Genomic DNA, 24016 nt, shown 5'->3' with positions numbered 1-24016 from the left:
ATGTTATACATCTTGTTAAAATGTGTTCATGTCCTTGACTTCCAAAGGAAAATAGCTGTTCAAAAGAAAACAACATAATTATTACACAACATTTTATTCTTATTGCAGTAATGAAATTGTAGGTTTGAAATTGCTCAGATCTTTTGTTCCTTAGACTGCTTGTAGCTGCAAGGTGATGGTGACTGCAGGGTGCATTTGATTTTTTTATCTTTGTGGGGGTGTTCACTTTGGCAGATAAAACACAAGTCAACTGTGTGTCCTTCACGTATCAGAAAATTGTGGGCATGGACTCCAATCATGTCCTGGATGCTAAAGTTTAAGAAAACAAAGGACCTTTTCCTCCGAATTTGGCTTTTTTTTAGTGTGGTTCGTGGTACTTGACCTGCAGTAAAGGATAGTGACTTTTCTCCTGTAGTTTTCTGTATTTGTAAGTGGCTTTGTCGGCAGCCGTCTCGTGGCAGCAGAGGTGAAAGTGCTCACTGCTGCCCAGACGACAGATGCTATATATCGTGACACTGTGGTCCTGCAATGTTATCCCAAAGAAAGTGCCCCAGATTGAGGAAGTTTGCTCTTCTCTCGTTCACTGTCAAGTATCTGAAATGGTGGAAAGGGAGACAGGTTTTTTTTTCCTGGCTGTAAAAGAGCTACATCAGAGTCAGCTAGCCTAAACTGCAAAAGCAGCCCATAGTCAATGCAATGTCCTAAGTGAAACAGTGCATAGCGTAGCAGGACAAATGTGAATGATTGGTGCTCCATCAGAGTAAATTCCACCATCTTTGCTCACACTCACAGGGTACCATTTACTATAACTCTGCCACTGCATGCATCTTGCCAAATGTCAAGGACTGCAGTGTACGTTATTGCATAGCCAGTCAATGGCTGCCTCACTATTTACCATTTTGGCTCTCTGCACTTCCCATTCATTCATTGGGGACACCTCGCTATCCTGTTCCTATACTGACACCAAATGGTTTTTCCATCCACAATCATCAAACTTCATCCCTCCTTTTGTCTAACCACAGAAGATATTGACTTATAGAAATTACAGGACTGATATACTACATTTGGCCATGTCCCTTGATTGACACAGGCAGCAACATTTAAGTATATGTGTCTGTGAGCTCCCTAATGAAGTCTTGAAAATCTGATGTTGACTGAAGAGCATTCAGTCATCATGATGTGCAGAGATTGGTGGCTTATTGGCTGGTTTGGATGAAGGGTAGGAGGAGGGCAGCATCCATTGGAGTATACAAGGACATTGTGGTGAAAGCAGAGTTTGATGAAGGCTCAGAGAAGCAAGCTGTGACTTGCTGCTCGATATTTTTGCAGATTTTCATGTTAGGAGTTGGTGCTTTTAGTTTCTTGGGGAAAGAAAGCATTGGGAAGGTGTGGAATTAAGTTGAAATGGACCATGAATGTGATGCAAGTGTATGGAAATTGGGGGGGTTATTAGCTACTAGGAAATTTGAAACTCACCGTTTGAACCTTAAGTAGAAAATCAGAGATATTTTTCTGAGCGACGAGATTCTGAATTTTTCATTTTTGCCCTATATTCTCACATTTCCTGCCCATGTTCAATGCTGTGGGCTGAGGATTTCCAAAGCCTCTAAAAATTAGACTTGGAGTTTTAAACAAAAAAAAATTCTTTAAGTGAAACAAAGAAAAAACGAACCTGTTGGGAATTGAAGGTAAAACCCATATTGTCCCAGAAATTGTGCAAAAAGCTGGAGTATCTGCAGAAGGAGGGGTGACAGTATGAGAGCATTGCACATGCGCACTCTCATCACTCAGCCTCGCAGCTAAGACGCAAGTGAGCATTGTATTGGTAAGAAAACCAATTATTTCACTATTAGTAAAATATCGTAAAAGACTATAGTGGGAAAAGAGGCAAGAATCCCAATGGGTGCAAATAGCGTCAGCCTTTATTTTACGTTCTTCCCCCCCCCTCCCTTACATTCCTGCCAAGTTAATTCATTGCCTTTGAGTTGCATTCTATTTTACAGCGGGTGTCAGTTTTTAACTAAATATCGTGTACATTTACACGAGGGGGCTCAGGGAATCGATGGGAACTCCGCACACATTCGCTTCAGAGGTGCCGCGCAGTGTGTGCAGTAGCAATTTAGCGAATTTGATACCTTTTTCATTGCAACTTTCTGGTTAACTGTGTCTCTGCTGAGAATTAAAGGCGTACATAGGGAGAGACAAGCGGGGGGCTCAGTGGCGGTGCATCCACCCCTTGTATCTCAATTCAGGGTGTTCATAAAAATCTAAGTATATCCCACTGGATTTTACTGTGGCTTCTGTTTTCTGGCTCGCTGTCAGCTCCGCCATTTTGGTAAGAAATAAAACCTAATGCATGGTTTTATTAGTCAATAAAGATAAATGATAATTCCTAATGAATGGCCATGACATTTCCCGCTCAGGTAAATCTGAATATCATGATTTATTTTGTTAACTGCTTTATCATCATCACATTCACCGGAGTGGCAAATAACATTGTAGCCTTTTACAATGCAGCGATTCACTGTTTGCTTTAATTAGAATATTATTCTGCTGTCTTTTCTGATCATTTCAGACAGGGTGTGTAAAATACTTTTAAGAAAAACATTATTACCATTCCTTTTCAGAAATCCGGTGAAGAAATATTTAATTTGTCCGGCAATGTATTTATTGGACGCTGGAAACAAGGTGTATGTTGATATTGACAAGCAACATATTTTAAAATTAATTCATGCCATATGCATTATTTATATAACGAAAAGGAAAGATTTGTTGCACGTAGAACATCATCTCATTCCACAGAGCAATGCAATGTGTGGTTTAACTACAGAAACATGTCAAGAGTCAGCAAACACCGTTACTGAATTTTTGAATTATTATAATACATTTTAAAATTGCTGTATTTTAATAAAACACATTTATAAGCCCTTATAATCCTTTATTGCAATTCTGAAATTTCCCTTGTGACCAATTACATCTCATAATAATTGATTATAAATCAATCGGCAAAGTGGAAAACAATTAAAGATTTGTTTACATCACGGAAATGATAGCTCGACAAAACAGTGACAAGATAATGAAATGGGACAATGTTGTTGACAAACATTTACTTTTTGGGCCAAATAGTTATACTATTATTGAGGATAAAATAAGGAAGGAGAAATAAGACAGTGGAAATCGGAATTTTTTTTTGAAAAAAACTGGAAATCGTCACCAGTTCAGTCAGTGTCTGCGGAGATAAAAGCAGCATTACGATCTAAGGTTGACAATCTTTCGTTGAAACTGGAAGATGTTGGAAATCTTTTAAATTAGCTCATGGTTTCATGCTTATGGCGTAATTCCATCTTTTATTACATCACCCAACTTTGTCCCTGTGCCAACTGCTTTGCTACTAAAACCCTCGTTCGTGCCTTTGTTACCTCCAGCCTTGAGTGTTTCAATGCTGTCTTGGCTGATCTTCCACATTCTACCCTTTGTAACCGTGATGTCATACAAACTCTTATCTTGCAAAAACCCTCAATTCTTTCTCACCCTGTGCTTTATGACTCATATTGGCTCCTGATCAAGCAAGGCTTGATTCTTTATTTTCAAATTCTTCCATGATCTCATGTCTCCCTATTTCTTCAATCTCTGAGGTATCTGTGCTATAAATTCTGGCCTTATAATCCACAGTTTTAATACACAGTTCTAATCATTCCACCATAGGTGGTTGCACATTCAGTTGTGAGGCCCCAAGCTCCAGGATATTGTCCCTACTTCTCTTCATCTCTCTACCCTACTCTTGTTAAAGATACTCCTTAAAATGGCTCATTTAGTTCTCACTATTGGTCATCTGACCTAACTTGACTTAGCACTATACTTTAGTCTTGTGGAATACCTAGGGACTTTTTGTTAACAGCTCTCTATAATGCAATTTGTTTATCGTTGGGGGAGCAATGTTGCAGGTGAACAGGAAAGGAGGAAAAGGGAGACTGAATGAAATGATTAAGTAGCAAAGTTGATGGAAATAATAAGGTAAAATAGGCTGATAATGAGACTGTTGAACATGTAAAAGATTGATGCTGATTGTTAAAGGATAAAATATTATCCTTTACATAGTAAATCTGGCATAAGGAGGCATTTATGGCCCGGGGTGGAAAAATAAGGCAGGTAAATGTCAGGAATGAACCCTGCTGGAAATGTACCTGTCCATCCTTCCAGTACAAATACCAGTCCATAGTTCTTCAAATACCAGTTGTGCTGAGGCAGCCATCCATTATCAGCACTTGCTGTCTCAGAGAAACTTGAAACAGTGGTTAAAATTGTTAAACTCGAGGTGAGATGGTCAGAAGGCTCTTAATTATATAGTAGAAAGAAAAGGTGCTGTTACTCAAGTTTACATTGTATCATTAGTGAAAAGAAACAGATTCATTTATGTAATGTCTTTTGGCACTTTAAGCCAATTCAACAATTTTCAGTCACAAAGTAGGAAGCTAATCTGTATACAGCAAGCTTCCCAAAATAACAGTATAACAATGAACAGATAATTAGTTACAGTGATGTTGACTGAGAAATAAATATTTACTAGAACACTGAGGATAACTTCCCTATTCTTTTTCAAATGATGAAGAGAAATCTTTTCCAAACATCTGAGAACATCAGCAGCATTCGGTTTAATGTCTCATCCAAAAGATTGTACCTCCAACACATCAACACTCTCCCAGTGCTGCACTGAATGTCAGCAAGAACTTTGTGTTCAGGATTACTTGGTGAAACGTTAACCCAGACTATTAATCTCCAAGCCATGGCTGACTCAAACTGTATAGAAATCCAAGGACACAATGAGAATGGAATGGAAAATTAAATTGGCAAGCAGTCAGAAGTTCAGTGTAAATTATGATTGTGGATTCATCAATTCAGGAAAATGATCACTCAATTTGCATTTGGTTTCTATGGTGAGGCAGAAATAGTATAATAACTTGGAAGAAGTAAATCACTATATTACTTGACTGGTAGCAAGAGTATAGTTGAAAATAAGTTTTTAAAATTAATTCACAGGATGGGGCAACACTGGCCCAGAGGGCAATTAAGGATCAACCACATTTCTGGAGCCGCATGTAGGGCAGACTGGTAAGAACAATACTTATCTTCTGTACAGGGTATTTGTGAACCCAGATAGATTTTTTTACCTGACAATCAACAATGGCTTCATGGTCATCATTAGATTGTTAATTCCAAATTTTTTTTGAATTTAATTTCTATTATCTAACATGGTGGAATTGGAACCCATGTCCCCAAAGTCCTGGATAAGACTTGAATCAGGGGCGAGCATTTTAACACAAGAGCTCCTCCATATGCACACATTTATATGAGTAACATGTTTATAATTTCTAACAGGATAAAAGAAAGTAAAAGCAGGCAGAATCTTGTCATTCTTAAGGATTTTCCGATGTTGGGACCAAGATTAGATCCCAAATTTGCTTGTAATCCACGAATAATCTCCTGCATGGTATTGAATTATTGGTAGTGAATTAGGAGGCTGTATCTGAGAGCACCATTGAGCTAAGGATGGCAGAAACTGTTCCCCAGCTGGACCAACAGAAGGGCATGCAGCACTGTTCAGCCAGCAGCTCTGTTGAAAGCGAGGAGACCTTTGAGGAATTACAAGCTCTTTAAAATTTTTCTGTCAGATCGTTATTATAGTGGCCACACTGTGGCCCAGTGGCAGAGGCTGCTTGGGTCATGGGGTCCAGTTTCAGTTGGTTAAACATAGGAGGTCTTGCTGGTCCCCAAGCATGTTGCCAGGAGGTCGCTTCGAGGGACCTGACATACTTTGCCTGGATCATGGGGTGTATCTTCTACCTGAACTCAGTGGAGCCTTCAATTTGGCAGCAGTTGGCTAGAAAATTGAGACTAATTGGCTATTTGCTGCTGACATTGTTCATTTGCCTGTGATATGATTGGCTGGAGGTGGAGTGCATCATGTCAGCCGCCTGTGTGTCTTTCTCAAAATTCCCTGAGCATCTGCTTCCAAAGCAGGCCTCTGCATTGTTGATAAGATTCTGCTCAACATTTTAGGTACTGATTCCGATCACAATCATGACTTTGTTTCTCTCTCTACATGCAGCCAGTTTATTAGCTATTCCCAGCATTTTCAAGTGATAATTGAACCCACTATTGAATTGTTGTGTTTTGCTAATAGTGATTATCCAGAAAGATTCCCTATAAAACTGAAGAGATGTCATTATATATGACATAATTTGGAGCTCTTGAAAATTTCGTATCTGATAACTTGTAAAGCTCTGAATAAACCAAATATTCTGAGCAGGCTTAGCAACACCAACCAATTCCTAATTTGTGATTTTGTGAACAAGAGTGACTGTTCAATTTTGCTAACTTCACTCCAGAGCCAGTCGCAAACAGCTGGTGAGCCATTATCATGAATAGCAGAGTGGGATTGGAGGTCCTGTTGCCTAGCAGTGTGACTGCACCCAGGGATGTCAGCGTACAGGTAGTAAGCAGCAATAGCTCTACTCAAAATGATCGCCTGTCAACTAAAGCCTTCATTATTCCAGGTATTGTACTGTTAGCATTACAAAGAACATTCATGAACATATATATTTAAAAATTGTATTTCACTAGGTCGTGATTTATTTATTTCTTGCTAAAACAATACAATTTTAGCCATGATACCTTAAGTTGATCTAACATATTTGGACAAGAATTAAAAGTAAAAATATTCAAGTATGGATAAATAGGCTTAAAATTCAAGTCATATCAGATATTGTGTTTTTAGTTGATAATTTTTTTATATATATATGTTTATTGAAAATGCTTACTCTATTAACAGAAAAAATGAAAAGTTATAAAAGTACAGAAATACAGAACAGTAGAAATAATATCCCATTATTATATTACAGCAATGTTAACAATAAACTGCCTAGAACTCTTCAAGATACAATCATCTCATTTTTACTTAACTTAACCCAAATTAAAATAAACTCAAATTAAATGCAATAGTTTTAAATTAAATTACAATCCAATAAAATAAAATCACATTACATTACACTACATTACATCACTCCACTTACCACACCTTTGTGAAGCTCCCGTCTACGAGAGCAACAGTTACTATACTTATATTTGCCAGGCCTCCTCCCATGCACACACCCCCTCACAGGGCCCCCACACCACCATATACAGCCCTCGTGGCTATATAAAGGCCCCAATCAGTACTGCAAATAGGTCCATGTCTGTGTAATTTCGAAAGGGCCGCCATGTTTTATAAAATTGCTCCGTTCCATTCTTGTCAGGTAATCATGGGGGACATACTCCATCACAAGTCTGCGCCACTCCGCAAGACCTGGAGGTTTTTCTAATATCATTAGAATGTTCTTCCTCGCATAGTGTGTAAGAATGTTAAATAACCTCTTCCCCTGCTCACCCAGAGAGGGCAGACTCAGTAGCCCCAAAAGGAGGGATACCGGGTCCTCCTTAACTTCAATTCCCAGGATCTTCTCCAGCTTATTCACTGTGGCACCCCAGTATCTGCAAATCTTGTAGCAGGACCAAAGGCAATGTGTAAGGGTGCCTCTGCTGATTTTACATTTGGGACATTTCGGAGAATGTTGATAAAGTTATATATTATAGGCAAGTTCACTTTTTTGTTTTGCACAAGAAGACAAATTTTACCGATACAGACAACGATACATATCTGAAGTTGGTATTGTGGTCCTGTAACTTGCATTTTTATTTAGTTAAGAAGGCTCATATAAACACTAATGAAAGAATAATCAAATTGTCTTTTACAGTTATTGAATAGACAAAGGTAGGTTATTTAACTTATGAGAATTTTGATAAGAAACAATTGACTTCAAATCATTATGTACATGGGAAAGGGAGTCTGAATAGCTTTGTGAATAAATTATCACTCCATTGGTACAAGTGGAATCCATTGTATGGGGAGAAATTCTCATGTGGGTTAATGAAGAAAAACAGATTACAAGGTGTAAGGAAGATTTTGATTGAATTCCTGTGTTAAGAAATACTTAACATTGCAGTTCTAGTTCAATTTTCAGTAGGATTTGAATTGGTCTGGATCAAAGCAAACTGATTACTCAAACCAAATATCATTCAGGCATTGTGGCTAAAATTATATTGCTTTAGCAATTGAAATTGTTCTAATTTGTTTTTAAATAACAATACAATTGTGATTATGTCAGGACAAAAACATTAAAATGTTAATGTTACCCACTATGAATATAACACGCGTCAAGGTTATTACAGTTTTATTTATAGGTTTAAGGGTGTCCGGGAATGCAAATTTGTTATAGGCTTGTTAAATGTATTGCCAGATTTTGTTTGTCTCTACTTTCTTCCAAATATAAATTCAGTCAATGCAACCGAGAATAATCGAAAACCTCAGGGTTTCTCCAGAGAAAATCAAGGTGCTTCTTTGCCAGTTGAAGGGCAACAGTCCGACAGCGCTGTGCCAGTGACTGCAGCAATTAGTCCGCAGACTACTGGAGCACACAAATGTGACATGGTCAGTGTTTTGGAATGGAAAAATGGCATTGCTACCTTACCTGGGAGCAATTTGAAGGTGAGCTTTCCTGATTGAACTCTACATTATGAAATATTCATTCTTTTCTCCTTTTACAAAATATACTAAATAATAGATACAATCCATCAAGCAAGTAGATGCATTTTGTGTTACAGCACACTTTCCCTTTCTCCTGGTAACCATTCTGATCTTTTTTCTTGATCCTCTTTGAGACAGTGTCTCACTTGGAGATATTTTTGTAAGGTAATATCTCTCCCAGTTTTGCTTGTTGTTTCGTTGGTATGTGAACCTGCGAATAAGTGACTGTAGGCTGTGCAGCTGTGTGGCCATCAGTAAACCTGATCAAATTTGGTTAATAAGTTCACAAATAAGGACTTGCATTAGATGGAATGTTGATCTGAATATGAAGCAAAATTTATGTTTACTTTGCTCACCGTGGATAACGAAAGTTGTTTTTATATTTTGGCAATATTACCAGCTATGGTTTCCTCCAATTCACGAGAATGATAAATCTAGATTCTAAGGATTTAATTATAAAGTGCAATTTAGCAAACAGGAATCCACTGAAATTTAAAAGGTTAGGTCGTGACTTGATGAAGCTTTCAAAGGATAATGGGATCAAATAGGGCAAATGGAAACTATTTCCACTGTTTGGGAAGTAAAGGATGAGGGGACATAACCGTGAAGATAGAGCCAAATCTTTTAGATGTGATATTAAGGAACACTTCAATACCAGAGGGTGGAAGACATTTTGAACTGCCCTCCTCAAATGGCAATGATGGTATATCAGTTGTTAAATATAAATCTGATATTGATAGATTTTTGTTAATTAAAGAAAATTTTAAAAATGGGCAAAGATAAATATAATAGATTATGCCAAGGATTAGCCATGATATCATTTAATGGCGATATAGTCCTGTTCCTAACTTGCTGGCCCTGTAAAGATTCTTTTTAAACAGGTCTTCCAAACTGCTTCTGCATCTTGGAGCACTGTGGACAATGCAGTAAATGCTTCGACCAGCTGTTGATTGAATTCTGAAGAAATTTTAGGGATATGATGTCCTGATGTCAGTAGATCAACTAGTTAGTTCCATTTGCACTTGAAAAATAAATCACTGGCTGGTTGCTTCTGAAGTTACAAACAAGCAACAGGAAGAGCCTGCTCCTCCATTTAATAAGATCATGGCTGATTGATGTTAACCTCATTACCATATTGCTACATATCTCCAATAATGTTTAATCCCCTTGGTAATCAAGAACCTATCTACCTCCTTGTTGAAACAGTTTGAAAACTTTGCATCCACTGCCTTTTTGAGGAAAAGAATTCCAAAGGCACACAGCTCTCTGAGAGAAAAAAAAATTGCTTCATCTCTGTTTTAAATCAGCATCTCCTTTTTAAACTATGACACCTAATTCTAGATTATTTCACAACAGGATGCATCCTTTCAACATCCACCTAGTCAAGTTTCCTCAGGATCTTATATGCTTCAATTAAGCCATCTCTGACTTTTCTAAACTCCAGAGGATACAGACCTAGCCTGTCTAGCCTTTCCTCATAAAGCAATCTGCTCACTCCAGATGTTAGTGTAGTAAACCTTCTCTGAACTACTTCCAACACATTAACATTCTCCCATATGTACAGTAACCAATATGGTACATAGTAGTCCAGATGCGGTTTCACCAGTGTCCTGCGTAACTACATGGCCACCTTACTCTTCCATTCAGTTCCCCTCATAATAAAGCATAATGTTCTACTGGGTTTATTGAGTACTTGCTAGACCTACATACTAAACTTCTGCGATTCATACTAGAACACCCAGACCTTGCTGAAACCTGCAACCATCATGATTCAGATAATATGCTTTTATAATATAATTTCTTAAAATGTACAGTTTCACTTTTGCCCCTATTATACTCCATTTCCCAATTCTTTGACCACTCACTTAACCTTTCTATATGCCTTTGTAGGCTCCTTATGTCCTCTTCTGATGTAGAGAGATTGAGTAATTTAGGGCTATACTGTCTGGAATTTAGAAGAATGAGAAAAGATCCAGTTGAGGTATATAAAATGCTAAAGGGATTGACAAAGTCGACATAGAATGTTTCCTCGTGTGGGGCAATCTAGAAGAAGAGGTCATAGTTTTAGGATAAGAGGTAACAGATTTAAACTGAGTTGAGAAATTACTTCTCTCAAAGGGTCATGAATCTGTGGAATTCAGTACCCCAGCGTGTGGTGAATGCTGGGACATTGAGTAAACTTGAGGAGGAAATAGATTTTAATTCATAATGGGTTGAAGGGTTATGGAAAAGAGGCAGGGAAGTGGAGTTGAGGATGAGATGAGATCAGCAGAACAAGTTACTTCATCAAAGGACTCCAATAAACTAATAAAGCAGGATTTCTTTTTGATGAAACCATGTAGGCACTGCAAGAAACTAGAGAATTTCTAATGCGGGTGATGACCTAAAGAAGTAATAAAGTGGACTAGGTGCAAAGTGTTGTTTTAGAATTATGCATATCAAATTCTCTTGCACAGAGCAGCCAAGACCCACAGTTTGGAAGACAATTGCAACTGATACTTGAACCCTCTTTTTACTGAGCATTCTCAAACCCTTTAATTTGAGGTGTTGTTCTGCTGATATTTCTATTGCCAATTTCTTGTAATACCTTTGTTTATCATACAATCCCTACTGTGGAAACAGGCCAATTGGCCCAATAAGTCCACACCCAACCTCTGATGAGCAACCCACCCAGACCCATTCCCCTACCACTCTACATTTACCCCTGACTAATGCACCTAACCTACACATCCCTGAACACCATGGGCAACTTAGCATGGCCAATTCACCTAACCTGCACACCTTTGGATTGTGGGAGAAAACCAGAGCACCCGGAGGAAACCCACACAGACACGGGGAGAATGTGCAAACTCCATAAAAACTCTGAGGTTGGAATCAAACCCAGTGCTGTGAGGCACTGAGCCACCGTGTCACCCTTTGTGTTACAGCTGTCATGTCAGTAGAGTGATGTAGGTACCAGAAATCTCCCCTTCTGCCTTATTTGAATTATGACTTCAGATAAAGATGTATTGAAGGCAAATGCATATTAGTGTCTCTCTAGGGCCTATGAAATCATAGATATTGTAAACACAGCAAAAACTTAGTTTTTCTCTTTTTTCTACGCTTTGTACGTGGAGAATAAGTGCTGTCCAAATCAACGCATGGGAATCGTCCTCAAAATGAATTATCTCAGCCACTTTTTAAGAGTAGCATATTTAATAAGAAAATAAGATTAACTTGGTTATATTTATCTTACAGAGATTATACCATACAATATTGTCAGAAAAAAACACCGGCTCTTTCCATGCGCTCTGTATGGAATTGGTTGTAAAAACAAAACTATTTAATACCTTTTTAATTCTGAATCACAGTATCTCATGAAGCCCAATGAAATAATTCCAAATAACTTTTGATGAATTTATTGATCTAAGCTGTTTCCATCAGCAGAGGGTCAGTAACTAGTAGGCACAGAGAGTTAAGGGAAGCAGAAACGTTCTTTTACACAGTGAATTGTTATGATCTGGAATGCACTGCTTGAAAGGGTGGTAGCAGGAGATTCAACAGTAACTTTGAACAGGGATTTGGGTATGCATTTAGGAAGAATCATATGTCGGGTTATGGAGAAACAGTAGAGGATTGAGACTAATTAGGCAACTCTTCCAAACAGCACTGTGGGATGAATGGTCTCTATCTATGTTATATGGTTCAATGATTTCTTTAATTGCATCAAAAATCAGTTACATCAAACCAATATATGTCCATTAATTGTGTGATTTTTTTTCTCTGCTTTTTCAACTGGAATTAAATCAAGAACTTAATTTTATACTATTCAGTAAGTTTTTGAAACCGAAGTAAAATATAATTTTGGAAACTATTTTGATTTCTCTTTAAAATCAAAGGGAATTAAATGGAACAAAATATTGTATCATTATATTGGTGCACTAGTTCAATTTTTGCAGCTTTAAAGTGTCTCTGTTATTTTGTTGGATGAGCATTAAATAATGTATTTGTTTATTTTTTTTAGTTCCGATTGAATGAATTTGGTGTCCTGGAGGTTATCAGCACAGAAGGTATTGTGACAGAGTCAATGTCAGAGGTGTCTGTAGAGACCAACGCGAAAGCGGAGAGTGATGCTTGCAGTGAGGCTAGCTGGAATATAACTTCTCCTAATGAATGTAAGATATATATATCCACTGGGAAATGTATTGCGCTGCTGGTTTCAGCATAAAGTCAATTTGCCATTGTACTCAATCTAAGTGCACAGTGCATTTAGAGTTATTTTCTGTTCCATATATTTTGGAATTGTTCTTTTGTTAGCCCTTTAGGGATCTTGTGGATGGAAGATGGCCTCTTTCTTTTCTTACAATTTTCTTCCTTCTGGTAAAGATAATGACACCTTTGCAAGCAAGCAGTTTCACATGTGATGGGGTTATCCAATATTTTTATCAAGTGTTATTGTTTATGCTTGAGCCTCAATAGTGAACATCAGCAACTTTTTAAAATTCATTCACTAGATGTGGGCAACGCTGACCAAGTCAGCAGTTATTGCTCATCCCTAATTACCCAGAGGGCAATTAAGAGTCAGCCACATTGCTGTGGGTCTGGAGTCACTTTCTCCCTACCCCCACCCTCCTCTCATTTATCTCTCCACCCTTCAGGCTCTCTGCCTGTATTCCTAATGAAGGGCTTCTGCCCGAAACGTTGATTTTACTGCTCCTCGGATGCTGCCTGCACTGCTGTGCTTTTCCAGCACCATTCTAATCTAGACTCTGGAGTCACATGTAGGCCAGACCAAGTAAGGATGGCAGTTTCCTTCCCTCAAGAACACTGGTGAACTGGATGAATGTTTACAACAATCTGCAATGGTTTTATAATCATCATTAGACTCTTAATTCCAGATTTTTATTGAATTTAATTCTACAATATGCCAAGGTGGGATTTGAATCCCAGGTCCCCAGTGCATTAACTGAGTGTCTGTATTAATAGTCTAGCGATAGTACCACTATGCCATCACCTCCCCTAAATTCTACTATAATGGTCAAATGAACATTTTAACTGTGTCCAGTTCTACTTGCACTGAAATTGCAAAATGTATAAATCCAGCCAGAGCCCTCAGAAGAGGATTGGGAGCACTGACTGTATTTTCCCTCCCCCATTAGAGGCACAGAGATGAGTTATAACATTCCAATTTTAGATCAATTGTAAGTAATCAATATATTTTCAAGCCGAAATGACTCAGTTACAAATGGATAGTTTGGCTAAACCATTTTGGCCTCATTTACCACATGTTGAAATTGGAGAAGTCATACGATCTGGAGTTTGTTATAATTAAATGAAGTTGTAACTTAGTAATCAGCTACCCGAATCTACAAAAGTAAACATAGTTTTATACAAAATCCAACAAAGAACTGCGGATGCTGGAAATGTGAAACAACAACAGAATTGCTGGAGAAACTCAGCAGGCCTACTATATCTATAGAGAGAAAGCCTTGTTAATGCTCCATGTCCATTTCTGAAGAAGAGTCATTTATCAATTTACATGCAAAACACATCAGGGCATTGCATTGACAAATAAAGAGAAGGAAAGGTAGGTAAAGAGGGAGGGGACTAAATCAAAATAGAGTCAGAGGCAAAAATGATATATTCCGACCCTTCTGGGTCCACCTTTCCGAAGAGACATCAAGAGTGTTGGTGGGCATGGCATGCTCCCTCTCCAAGGACGCTTAGACACAAACATAACTGCTTAAAAGGAGCAGACAGTCAGGAATAGTGACACCGTCCATGGCCTGCTGCCTGGACCTGTTGATTTTCACTTTGACCACACCCACAACAACTCCACGAAGAAGTCCTCCAATGTGCACCACCCCACACCGGGTGTAGAAAACTAATTCTTTTTGTTAATATCCAGAAGTCCTCTAACACCGAATGGAAAGATTTTCTTGCCTCTCTCCAAATCACCCATGGCACTCGTTTTTCATCTATCGACCACCACTTGTGTTTCCGATAGAATAGTTTCATGCAAACCATCAAAGGTGAGGGAGAGGAAGGGAGAGGGGGAGAAGGCTAAATCAGAATGGAGATGGAGGGGGAGATAAAGCACTGTATGCTCCGCAGTGTCCATCTCACTCTAAACGCATGAGGAGTATTGATTGACAGGCATGCTCCCTTTCCAAGAACACCCAGGCACGAAAATAACGGTGGAAAGGGGCAGAGATCAGCAGCTATGACCCCCTCTGCAGTCCACTGCCTGGATCTATTTGTAGCCAACTTGACCAGGCTCAGGAGTGCACCCTCAGGAGAAGCAATCCTCCAATGAGACCCCTCCACCCAGGTGCAGAAAACCCAGCTCTTCAATGTGTGCTTTAATGAGCATCAGTTGCTCTCTAATATCTCTTAAGTGTATCCTTAAAATGATCGTCACTTTTAATATTGTAACTCAAGGGAGGTGTTAAACCTTGCATAGCAGTCGTAATGTCTCTACCTCTAGAGCGGAAGATCAGATCCCACCTGCCTTGGAAGTATGCCAGAACATGACTAAAATGACGAGAACGCAAAAAGCAGCAACAAATATGGGTAGCGGATTCTTGGCTACAGTATTTGTTCACAGGCATGGTCCCTTCACCTTTCTCTTCATTCTACAAGAATGCAGAGACAGAAGAATCATAGCATTATAGAAAACAGAAGTAGGCCCATTGTGACTCTATCCATTCTTTGACAGATTTAAAAGAGGACAAACCTGACCCTATTACTCCATCTAAATTTGATAACCTAATTAATTCTACTACTATGCACTGTGAATTTAATCACATGGATGGAGACATCAGTACATGGCACAATACAGTATTTTGGGGCATGGTTATTACAGTAAGTCTTCAAGCTATTTGCTGTGCTTGCAAGTAAATTTGTGAATTCACCAGTCATCCTCTTTGCTAAGTTGTTTAAGCTCCATTCAGACTGTCTACTGTAACATAGAACAATACAGCGCAGAACAGGCCCTTTGGCCCTTGATGTTGTGCCGACTTGTGAACTAGCCTCAGCTCGTCCCCCCTACACTATCCCATCATCATCCATGTGCTTATCTAAGGATTGTTTAAATCTCCCTAATGTGGCTGAGTTAACTACATTGGCAGGCAGGGCATTCCATGCCCTTACCACTCTCTGAGTAACGAACCTGCCTCTGACATCTGTCTTAAATCTATCATCCCACAATTTGTAGTTATGCCCCCTCATGCTTCCACATCCTTCCCGAAATATGGCAACCAGAACTGTACACAATATTCCAAGTGTGGCTGCGCTAGCATTTTGTATAGTTGCAGCATGATATTGCGGCTCTGGAACGCAATCCCTCTACCAATGAAACCTAACACACCGTGCCTTCTTAACAGCACTATCAACCTGGGTGGCAACTTACATGGACTCCAAGATCCCTCTGCACATCCACACGACCAAGAATCTTTCCATTGACCCAGTACTCTGCCTTCCTGTTATTCTTCCCAAAGTGCATCTCCTCACATTTAGATGCATTAAACTCCATTTGCCACCTCTCAGCCCAATTCTACAATTTATCCAAGTCCCCCTGCAACCTGTAACTTTCTTCCAAACTGTCCACTACTCCACCAACTTTAGTGTCATCTGCAAATTTACTAATCCATCCATCTATTCTGCATCTAGGTCATTTATAAAAATGACAAACAGCAGTGGTCCCAAAACAGATCCTTGTGGCATACCATTAGTAACTGGACTCCAGGATGAATATTTTCCCTCAACCACCACTTTCTTTCAGAAAACCAGTTTCTAATCCAAACCGCTACATCACGCTCAATTCCATGTCTCTGCATTTTCTCCAACAGCCTACCATGTCAAAACCTTATCAAAGGCTTTACTGAAGTCCATATATACCACGTCAACAGCCCTACCCTCATCTACATGCTTGGTCACCTTCTCAAAAAACTCACTGAGGTTTGTGAGACGCGGCCTGCCCTTGAAGAAACCATGTTGACTATCTGAAATCAAATTGTTGCTTGCTAGATGATTATAAATCTTATCTCTTATAATCCTTTCCAAAACCTTTCCTACAACAGAAGTAAGGCTCACTGGTCTATAATTACCTGGGTCTTCTCTACTGCCCTTCTTGAACAAGGGCACAACATTTGCAATCCTCCAGTCCTCTGGTACTAAACCTGTAGACAATGACGATTCAAATATCAAAGCCAAAGGCTCTGTTATCTCCTCCCTAGCTTCCCAGAGAATCCTTGGATAAATCCCATCCGGCCCAGGGGACTTGTCTACTTTCACTCCTTCTCAAATTGATAAAACCTGTTTGTAACTAACCTTGATCTTTTCTAGTCTAGTATTTCATACCTCATTCTTCTCTTCTACAATATTCTCCTTTTCCTGAGTGAAAACCGATGCGAAATGTTCATTTAGCACCTCTCCGATCTCCACAGGGTTCACCTTCAACTTCTCACTTCAGTCTTTGACTGGCCCTATTCATACCCTAGTTATCCTTTTATTCCTCACTTACCTATAGAAAGCTTTAGGGTTCTCCTTTATTCTATTTGCTAAAGACTGCTCGTGTCCTCTTGTTGCTCTTCTTAACTCTCTCGTTAAATCCTTCCCAGCTGATCTGTAACTCTCCATCGCCTCATCTGAACCATCTTGCCTCATCAACACATAAGCCTCCTTCTTCTCTTTAACTTGAGATGCAATTTCTGTAGTAAACCACAGTTCCCTTACCTTATCACTTCCTCTCTGCCTGACAGGGACATACCTATCAAGGACATGCAATATCTGTTCCTTAAACCAGCTCCACATTTCCATTGTCTGCCTCCCCTGCATTTTGCTACCCCATTCTATGCATCTTAATTCTTGCCTAATCGCATTATAATTGCCCTTGCCCCATCAATAACTCTTAACCTGTGGCATGTACTGATCCCTTTCCATCACTAAACTAAACATAACTGAATTATGGTCACTCCCTCCAAAGTGCTCACCTAAAACTAAATCAAATACCTGGCCTGGTTCATTACCAAGCACCAGATCCAGTATGGCCTCCCCTCTTGCCGGCCCTTCGACATACTGTGTCAGGAAACCCTCCTGCACACATTGGACAAAAACTGATTCATCCGATGTACGAGAGTTATAGCATTTCCAGTCAATGTTGGGGAAGTTACAGTCCCCATAATGACCACCCTGTTCCTTTCACTCCTACCCAGAATCATTTTGCCAATCCTCTCTTCCACCTCCGTGGAACTCTGCGGAGGCCTATAAAAAACTCCAAGCAGTGTGACCTCTCCTCTCCTGTTTCTAATCTCAGCCCACACTACCTCAGTAGACGAGTTCTTGTCAAAAGTTCTTTCAGCCACCGTTATACTATCCTTGACTAACAAGGCCGCGTCTCCCCCTCTTTTACCACCTTGCCTGTTCTTAATGAAAGATCTAAACCCTGGAACCTGCAACATTCATTCCTCACCCTGCTCTATCCATGTCTCCGAAATGGCCACAACATCGAAGTCCCAGGTACCTACCCATGCTGCAACTCACCTACCTTATATCGGATACTTCTGGTGTTGAAGTAGACACACTTCAAACCACTTTGCTGTCTGCCAGCACACACCTGTGACAGTGAAATCCTGTCCCTGTCCTCCCTACGCTCATCCTCCTGTGCACTGGAGCTACACCTTAGGTTCCCATCCCCCTGCTGAGCTAGTTTAAACCCACCTGAATAGCACCAGCAAATTTCCCACCCAGGATATTAGTACTCCTCTGCTTCAAGTGAAGACCATCCTGTTTGTACAGGTCCCACCTTCCCCAGAATGAGCCCCAATTATCCAAGTACTGAAACCCTCCCTCCTGCACCATCCTTGCAGCCACGTGTTCAGCTGATATCTCTCCCTCTTCCTTGCCTTGCTATCACGTGGCACAGATAACAAACCAGAGATAACAACTCTGTTTGTTCTCGCTATCAGCTTCTACCCTAGCTCCCTGAAATCCTGCCTTACATCCCTATGCCTCTTTCTACCTATGTCATTGGTACCGACATGGATCATTACTTGGGGCTGGTCACCCTCTCCCTTCAGGACCCCAAAAATACGATCCGAGATATCACGGACCCTGGCAACCGGGAGGCAACACACCAACTGTGAGTCTCATTCGTTCCCAACAAACCTTCTATGTGACCTTCTAACTATCGAGTCCCCAGTGACTAACACTCTCCTTTTTACCCTCCTTCCCTTATGTGCACTGGGACAGGCTCCGTGCCAGAGACCTGGGCCCCACTGCACAACCCTGGTAAGTACCCCCCACCCCCCCACCAACAGTATCCAAAACGGAATACATGTTTTTCAGGGGAACGGCCACAGGGGATCCCTCCACTGACTGCTTTTTCCCCCTTCGAACAGTTACCCTGCTTTCTTTGTTCCTAGGAGTGCCTAACTACTTCCCTGTAACTCATATCAATCACAGCCTCTGCCTCCCGAATGATCCGAAGATCATCCAGCTCCCACTCCAGTTCCCTAACAGTCTTGGAGGAGCGAGAGTTGGGTGCACTTCCTGCAGATGTACTTGGATGGGCCAGTAATGGCGTCCCTCACCTCAGACATCGTGCAGGAGGAACATTCCTCTCCCAGCACTGCCATCCTTGCTAGTCCCCTTATCACAAAGTGAAAAAGAAGAGATGCTTACCTGATGTGTCCCTGGTCTTTAAGGTTAGAGGAGGTGGTTGGGTGGGAGGCCCTACAAAAGTCTCGGGTTTAGAAAACACAGACTTATATAGCTGGATGGAAATAGAAAGAAGAAGTCCCTCTTTTCCAAGAAACCTCTGCTCTCTGATTTCAAATATAAAAAGCTCTAATCAGTGACTCACCGCTCCCAGCAGGCCCCTGGTCCAAGCTCCCGCCCTTCGAGTTTCTGCTGCAGCTGAAAAACATCATGGTGAATACCCTTTGGAGTTTTCTTCCTAAAGTTCCCAGATGATCACCTGCCTGACCTGCAAATAAAAAGAGCATGTAAACAGTTCAGAGACAGTTTGACCTACACAAAGTTGCAGATTATCTCAAAAAATAATGTATCACAACATTTTGCTGTTGCATTTACCGACAATACCTCTGCATTTTAGAACGTTGCTCAATATAATGATTTTTGTTTGGTGTTTTTGATTCTGTATGAAGGGATTGAGGTATGACACCTGTCCAACTATTTAAAAGCACCTTCTGCCTTCAGGCTCACCACCAGTGAGCAGAAGATTTATTTTCCATGAGCAATAATTCCACACTTCCTAGACTTTTCTGTATATTTGTGTGATAGACCATGGAAACCGTGTTGTTCACAGATAAAAAATAAAGAATAATTCTGCTAGTGACTTTTTGAAACTTGCTGCTTTGAGACTGGACCTTCAGGCAAACTGTGAACTGGTGTTATGGGCACCATGCCTTAGGAATAATATATTGACAAGGGAGGGAATGCAACATAGGTTTATCAGAATAATGTTTCAAATTTTTTAACTTATGAGGAGAGAGTACTTAAATGAGGGTTGTATGAATTTAGAAAGTTAAGGGGCAATTTGACCAAAATTTCTCAAGATATTAAAGAAAACAGATAGAATACAGAATACACTATTTTCCGGTCTTTGGAATGTTTAATATTAAGAGCTGGATCTTGCAGGTGTGAAATTAAGAAACACTTGTGCACAAAAAGGGCGGTTGAAGTTTGGAACTGGGGTCCACAAACAGTAATCAATGCTAGCTCATTTGTTCATTTCAAACTTAATGTGGATGGATCTCTGTTATCGAAACATATTACAGGAGCTGGGGCATGGGTGGCTATATGGAATTAGGCTGTAGAGGAGCCAAGATCTCGCAGAACAGATTTGAGGGGTTAAATGTGTTTCTTGTGTTTCATTGGGCGGAATCTTATCAGGGTCCGAATGACATGGACTGATCTGAGATTTGTGGCACAATCAGATGAAAAGTCTCGCAAGGAGCATCTTGACGTCAGGAACATCTTGCTCCATCTTTTGTGCTTTTGGCGAACAGTAAAGCGAGTTTCTCACCAAATAAGGGGGATTATTGCTTGGCAAACACCTCGTTAGTGGGCTAGCTTACCTCACCAATAATCAGCTTTCCATTTTCCAAAAAAATGTTAGATGTCAAGAAATTTCCATATGGAAATCAGAGTTGATACTTGGCAATTTCAACTCCAAAGATCCTCAATATTGCTCAGTGCCAAACAGCATCCCAGGGCACAACCCATGGGCACTAGCTGCATGCACACGTTGTCTGTGGAAATTGGCAACCTGTATTTGGCATTATCTATCTCTCTGATACATGTGTAGGATATTCACAATAGCGCAAACTTACATTGCAGGGTACACTGGCAAGTAGTGTTGAGAGGCTGCTGCAAGGATACTTCATGCGCAGGGAAACGTACCCAGATTATGCATCTCAGGCCTGTTTGCTTGTTGTTTTGTTAGTCCTTCACTTCGCACCCATCTACATGCTCAGAGTATCCATGACTCACCTTGTCTAGCTATGCTGTGTCAGTAGTGAAGTCACACAATCAGACAGGTTGCCATGCTGATTAACACTCTTCAGACAAGGGGACATACATCTTGCTATACAGCGGTGTGCTGTGTCAATCTCACATCTGCATCATGTACCAGCAACTCTCATAACCGGTCTAAGTGATTGGTCATGATCAGACATCCAGCTGGATTGTTCGCAGTTCAAGGAGGGGGTCACAGTCGTTCCTGTGGCTCTGCAGCAACCAGTCTTAGGTTAAGGAGAATGGGGGAGATCCACAGGCATCAGTCAGGGGTCTGGACACTTCTCATCTAGGGCTGTCTGGTTAGGTTGCACAAAGTGGTTGACTGGAGGAGGCTTGGCAAGCTATTCTTTGGTATTGGGGATCTGCAGTCTGGGGAAGGAGGGATGATCATTGGAAGGAGGGGGGTTCAACAGCATCTACAAAGGAGGGTATGGTACAGTATGGATGGGAAAGAGGTCATGCAGGAGGGGGTCATTGACATGGTGCGGAACGTTTCAGAGAACACCTCTGGGACACCCGCACCAACCAACCCAACCACCCCGTGGCTGAACACTTTAACTCCCCCTCCCACTCCGCCAAGGACATGCAGGTCCTTGGCCTCCTCCATCGCCAGACCATGGCAACACAACGCCTGGAGGAAGAGCGCCTCATCTTCCGCCTAGGAACACTCCAACCACAAGGGATGAATGCAGATTTCTCCAGCTTCCTCATTTCCCCTCCCCCCACCTTTTCTCAGTCCCAACCCTCGGACTCAGCACCACCTAATTGACCTACAATCTTCTTCCCGACCTCTCCGCCCCCACCCCCTCTCCGGCCTATCACCTGCACCTTAACCTCCTTCCACCTATCGCATTCCCAACGCCCCTCCCCCCAGTCCCTCCTCCCTACCTTTTATCTTAGCCTGCTTGGCACAACCTTCTCATTCCTGAAGAAGGGCTTATGCCCGAAACGTCGATTCTCCTGCTCCTTGGATGCTGCCTGACCTGCTGCGCTTTTCCAGCAACACACTTTCAGCTCTGATCTCCAGCATCTGCAGTCCTCACTTTCTCCATGGTCAGGAGCATCCTTCCTTTAAGTGTAAGCCAATGTATGACTGCATCTGGCCTGGCCACCTCATATGCCAGGGGCTGGTGGTGGGGGAACATTGAGCAGGTGCAAGCTCATGTATACAGTTTGGGTGGGGTCCTGTGGAGGTGTGAAGCCAATGACATTCATGAGGAGCAGCACCATTGGGTCTCACCAACATATAGATGTCAAGCTGGAAGGCTCATCTGATTCTAGGAGGTGCTTAACATAAAATAAACCTTCAGTCATGCTGGGAATTGAAAAGGGCAAAGGTCTGGTAGGTAGACTTACAATGTTAATAAATGCAAAGTCATACGTTTTGGTAGGAGTAACAGTAAAAAAAATTATTACTTGAATGGTTAAATGTTGCGGCACGCTGCTATGTAGAGGGACCTGGGTGTCCTTGTGCATGAATCACAGAAGGTTGGTCTGCAGGTAGAACAATAATTAGGGAAGGCAAATGGAATTTTGTCCTTCATTGCTAAAGGAGTTTAGTTTAAAAGCAGAGAGGTAATGTTGCAGCTGTACAAGGTGCTGGTGAGACCACATCTGGAGTACTGTGTGCAGTTTTGGTCTCCTTACTTGAGAAAGGATGTACTGGCACTAGAAGGGGCTGCAGAGGAGGTTCACTAGGCTGATTCCGGAGTTGAGGGGGTTTGGCTTATGAGGAGAGACTGAGTAGACTGGGATTGTATTCATTGGAATTCAGAAGAATGAGGGGGGATCTTATAGAAGCATAAAATTATGAATGGAATCGATAAAATAGAAGTAGAGAGGATGTTTCCAGTAACAGGTGAAGCTAGGACAAGAGGGCAAAGCTTCAAGATTAGAGGAAGCAGGTGTTGGACTGAATTGAGAAGGAACTTTTTCGCCCAGATGGTTGTTAACGGTTCTTATGTTCTTGTTCTTATAAAAATAGCTAAGACCACAGGAAGAGTGCGTGGGGTAAAATATTTGACATGTGAGGGAGGGGACTGCAGGACTCAGTGATGTGAGGGCCTTTCAAAGACAATAAAATTACACACAGATACATGCTCTGAACAGGATACAGACCTACAGGGTCGTTAATCCTGGCCATCCTAATGCATTGACTCCCTATGTGCTATGCACCTCCATGCCCTAGACATTACTGACCAACTCATTTACACCAATACTTTTGGATACTGAGGCCAAGGAAAAAAAAAAGCATGTGGTAGGATGAGGAGCAGTGGTGTCAGCAGCACCCATTGCCCTGGAAATGCCTTGTTCCTCCTACTTCCAGTTGCTGCTGAAATCTCTCAACACAGCCGATGATCCATAGTACACCCTGTATGGATATAATGTTTTGCATAATACTGGTGGTTACATTCCAGACAATGCATAGACAAAAGGCAGATGCAAGATCTAAACAATACAATTTATGAAAATGTATCAAATAGTGCATTCTCCCCCGTGCCACCAAAGTTCCCTGAGTAAGATTTCTTCTTTGTCACTCTCTTGCTACGTCCTTGTGTATTTCTTGGTTCTGCAGCTGGGTGGAAGGAGCCTGCTTGTTGGTGAAGCCTGTTAGCCCTGGGGGTTCATTGGGTGATCTTGGGAGTATTTGTATTTGGACTGGCCAAACATGCTGAGGGTCTTCTTGCCCGTCCCTAGCTGCCCTTGAACTGAATGGCTTGCTGGGCAATTTTAGAGGGATGTTGTGGTTCTGTTCGCCGAGCTGGGAATTTGTGTTGCGGACGTTTCGTCCCCTGTCTAGGTGACATCCTCAGTGCTTGGGAGCCTCCTGTGAAGCGCTTCTGTGATCTTTCCTCCGGCATTTGTAGTGGTTTG

General features: G+C 41.1%; 1 protein-coding gene across 4 annotated transcripts in view; it reads left to right on the top strand.

Annotated features, from left to right (window-relative positions):
• Positions 1 to 1749: 1749 nt before the first annotated feature.
• Positions 1750 to 24016, top strand: part of l3mbtl1 (L3MBTL histone methyl-lysine binding protein 1) — an 88396-nt gene continuing 66129 nt past the window's right edge. For 2 of the 4 annotated variants that reach the window (XM_043710567.1, XM_043710564.1), the window contains exons 1-5: positions 1750 to 1825; positions 5038 to 5109; positions 6387 to 6554; positions 8373 to 8581; positions 12624 to 12774. In XM_043710567.1, the coding sequence (XP_043566502.1) occupies positions 6419 to 6554; positions 8373 to 8581; positions 12624 to 12774 (496 nt within the window). In that variant the 5' untranslated portion in view covers positions 1750 to 1825; positions 5038 to 5109; positions 6387 to 6418. Of the gene's footprint in view, positions 1826 to 1864; positions 2336 to 5037; positions 5110 to 6386; positions 6555 to 8372; positions 8582 to 12623; positions 12775 to 24016 lie in introns of those variants that run through there. The other 2 variants (XM_043710565.1, XM_043710566.1) reach the window with 2 other exon arrangements.

Source organism: Chiloscyllium plagiosum, chromosome 20 (genome assembly GCF_004010195.1).
Source record: "Chiloscyllium plagiosum isolate BGI_BamShark_2017 chromosome 20, ASM401019v2, whole genome shotgun sequence".
Lineage (NCBI taxonomy): Eukaryota > Metazoa > Chordata > Chondrichthyes > Orectolobiformes > Hemiscylliidae > Chiloscyllium > Chiloscyllium plagiosum.
Note: the sequence above shows the minus strand (reverse complement) of the source record. Positions and strands in the feature narration are given on the sequence as shown.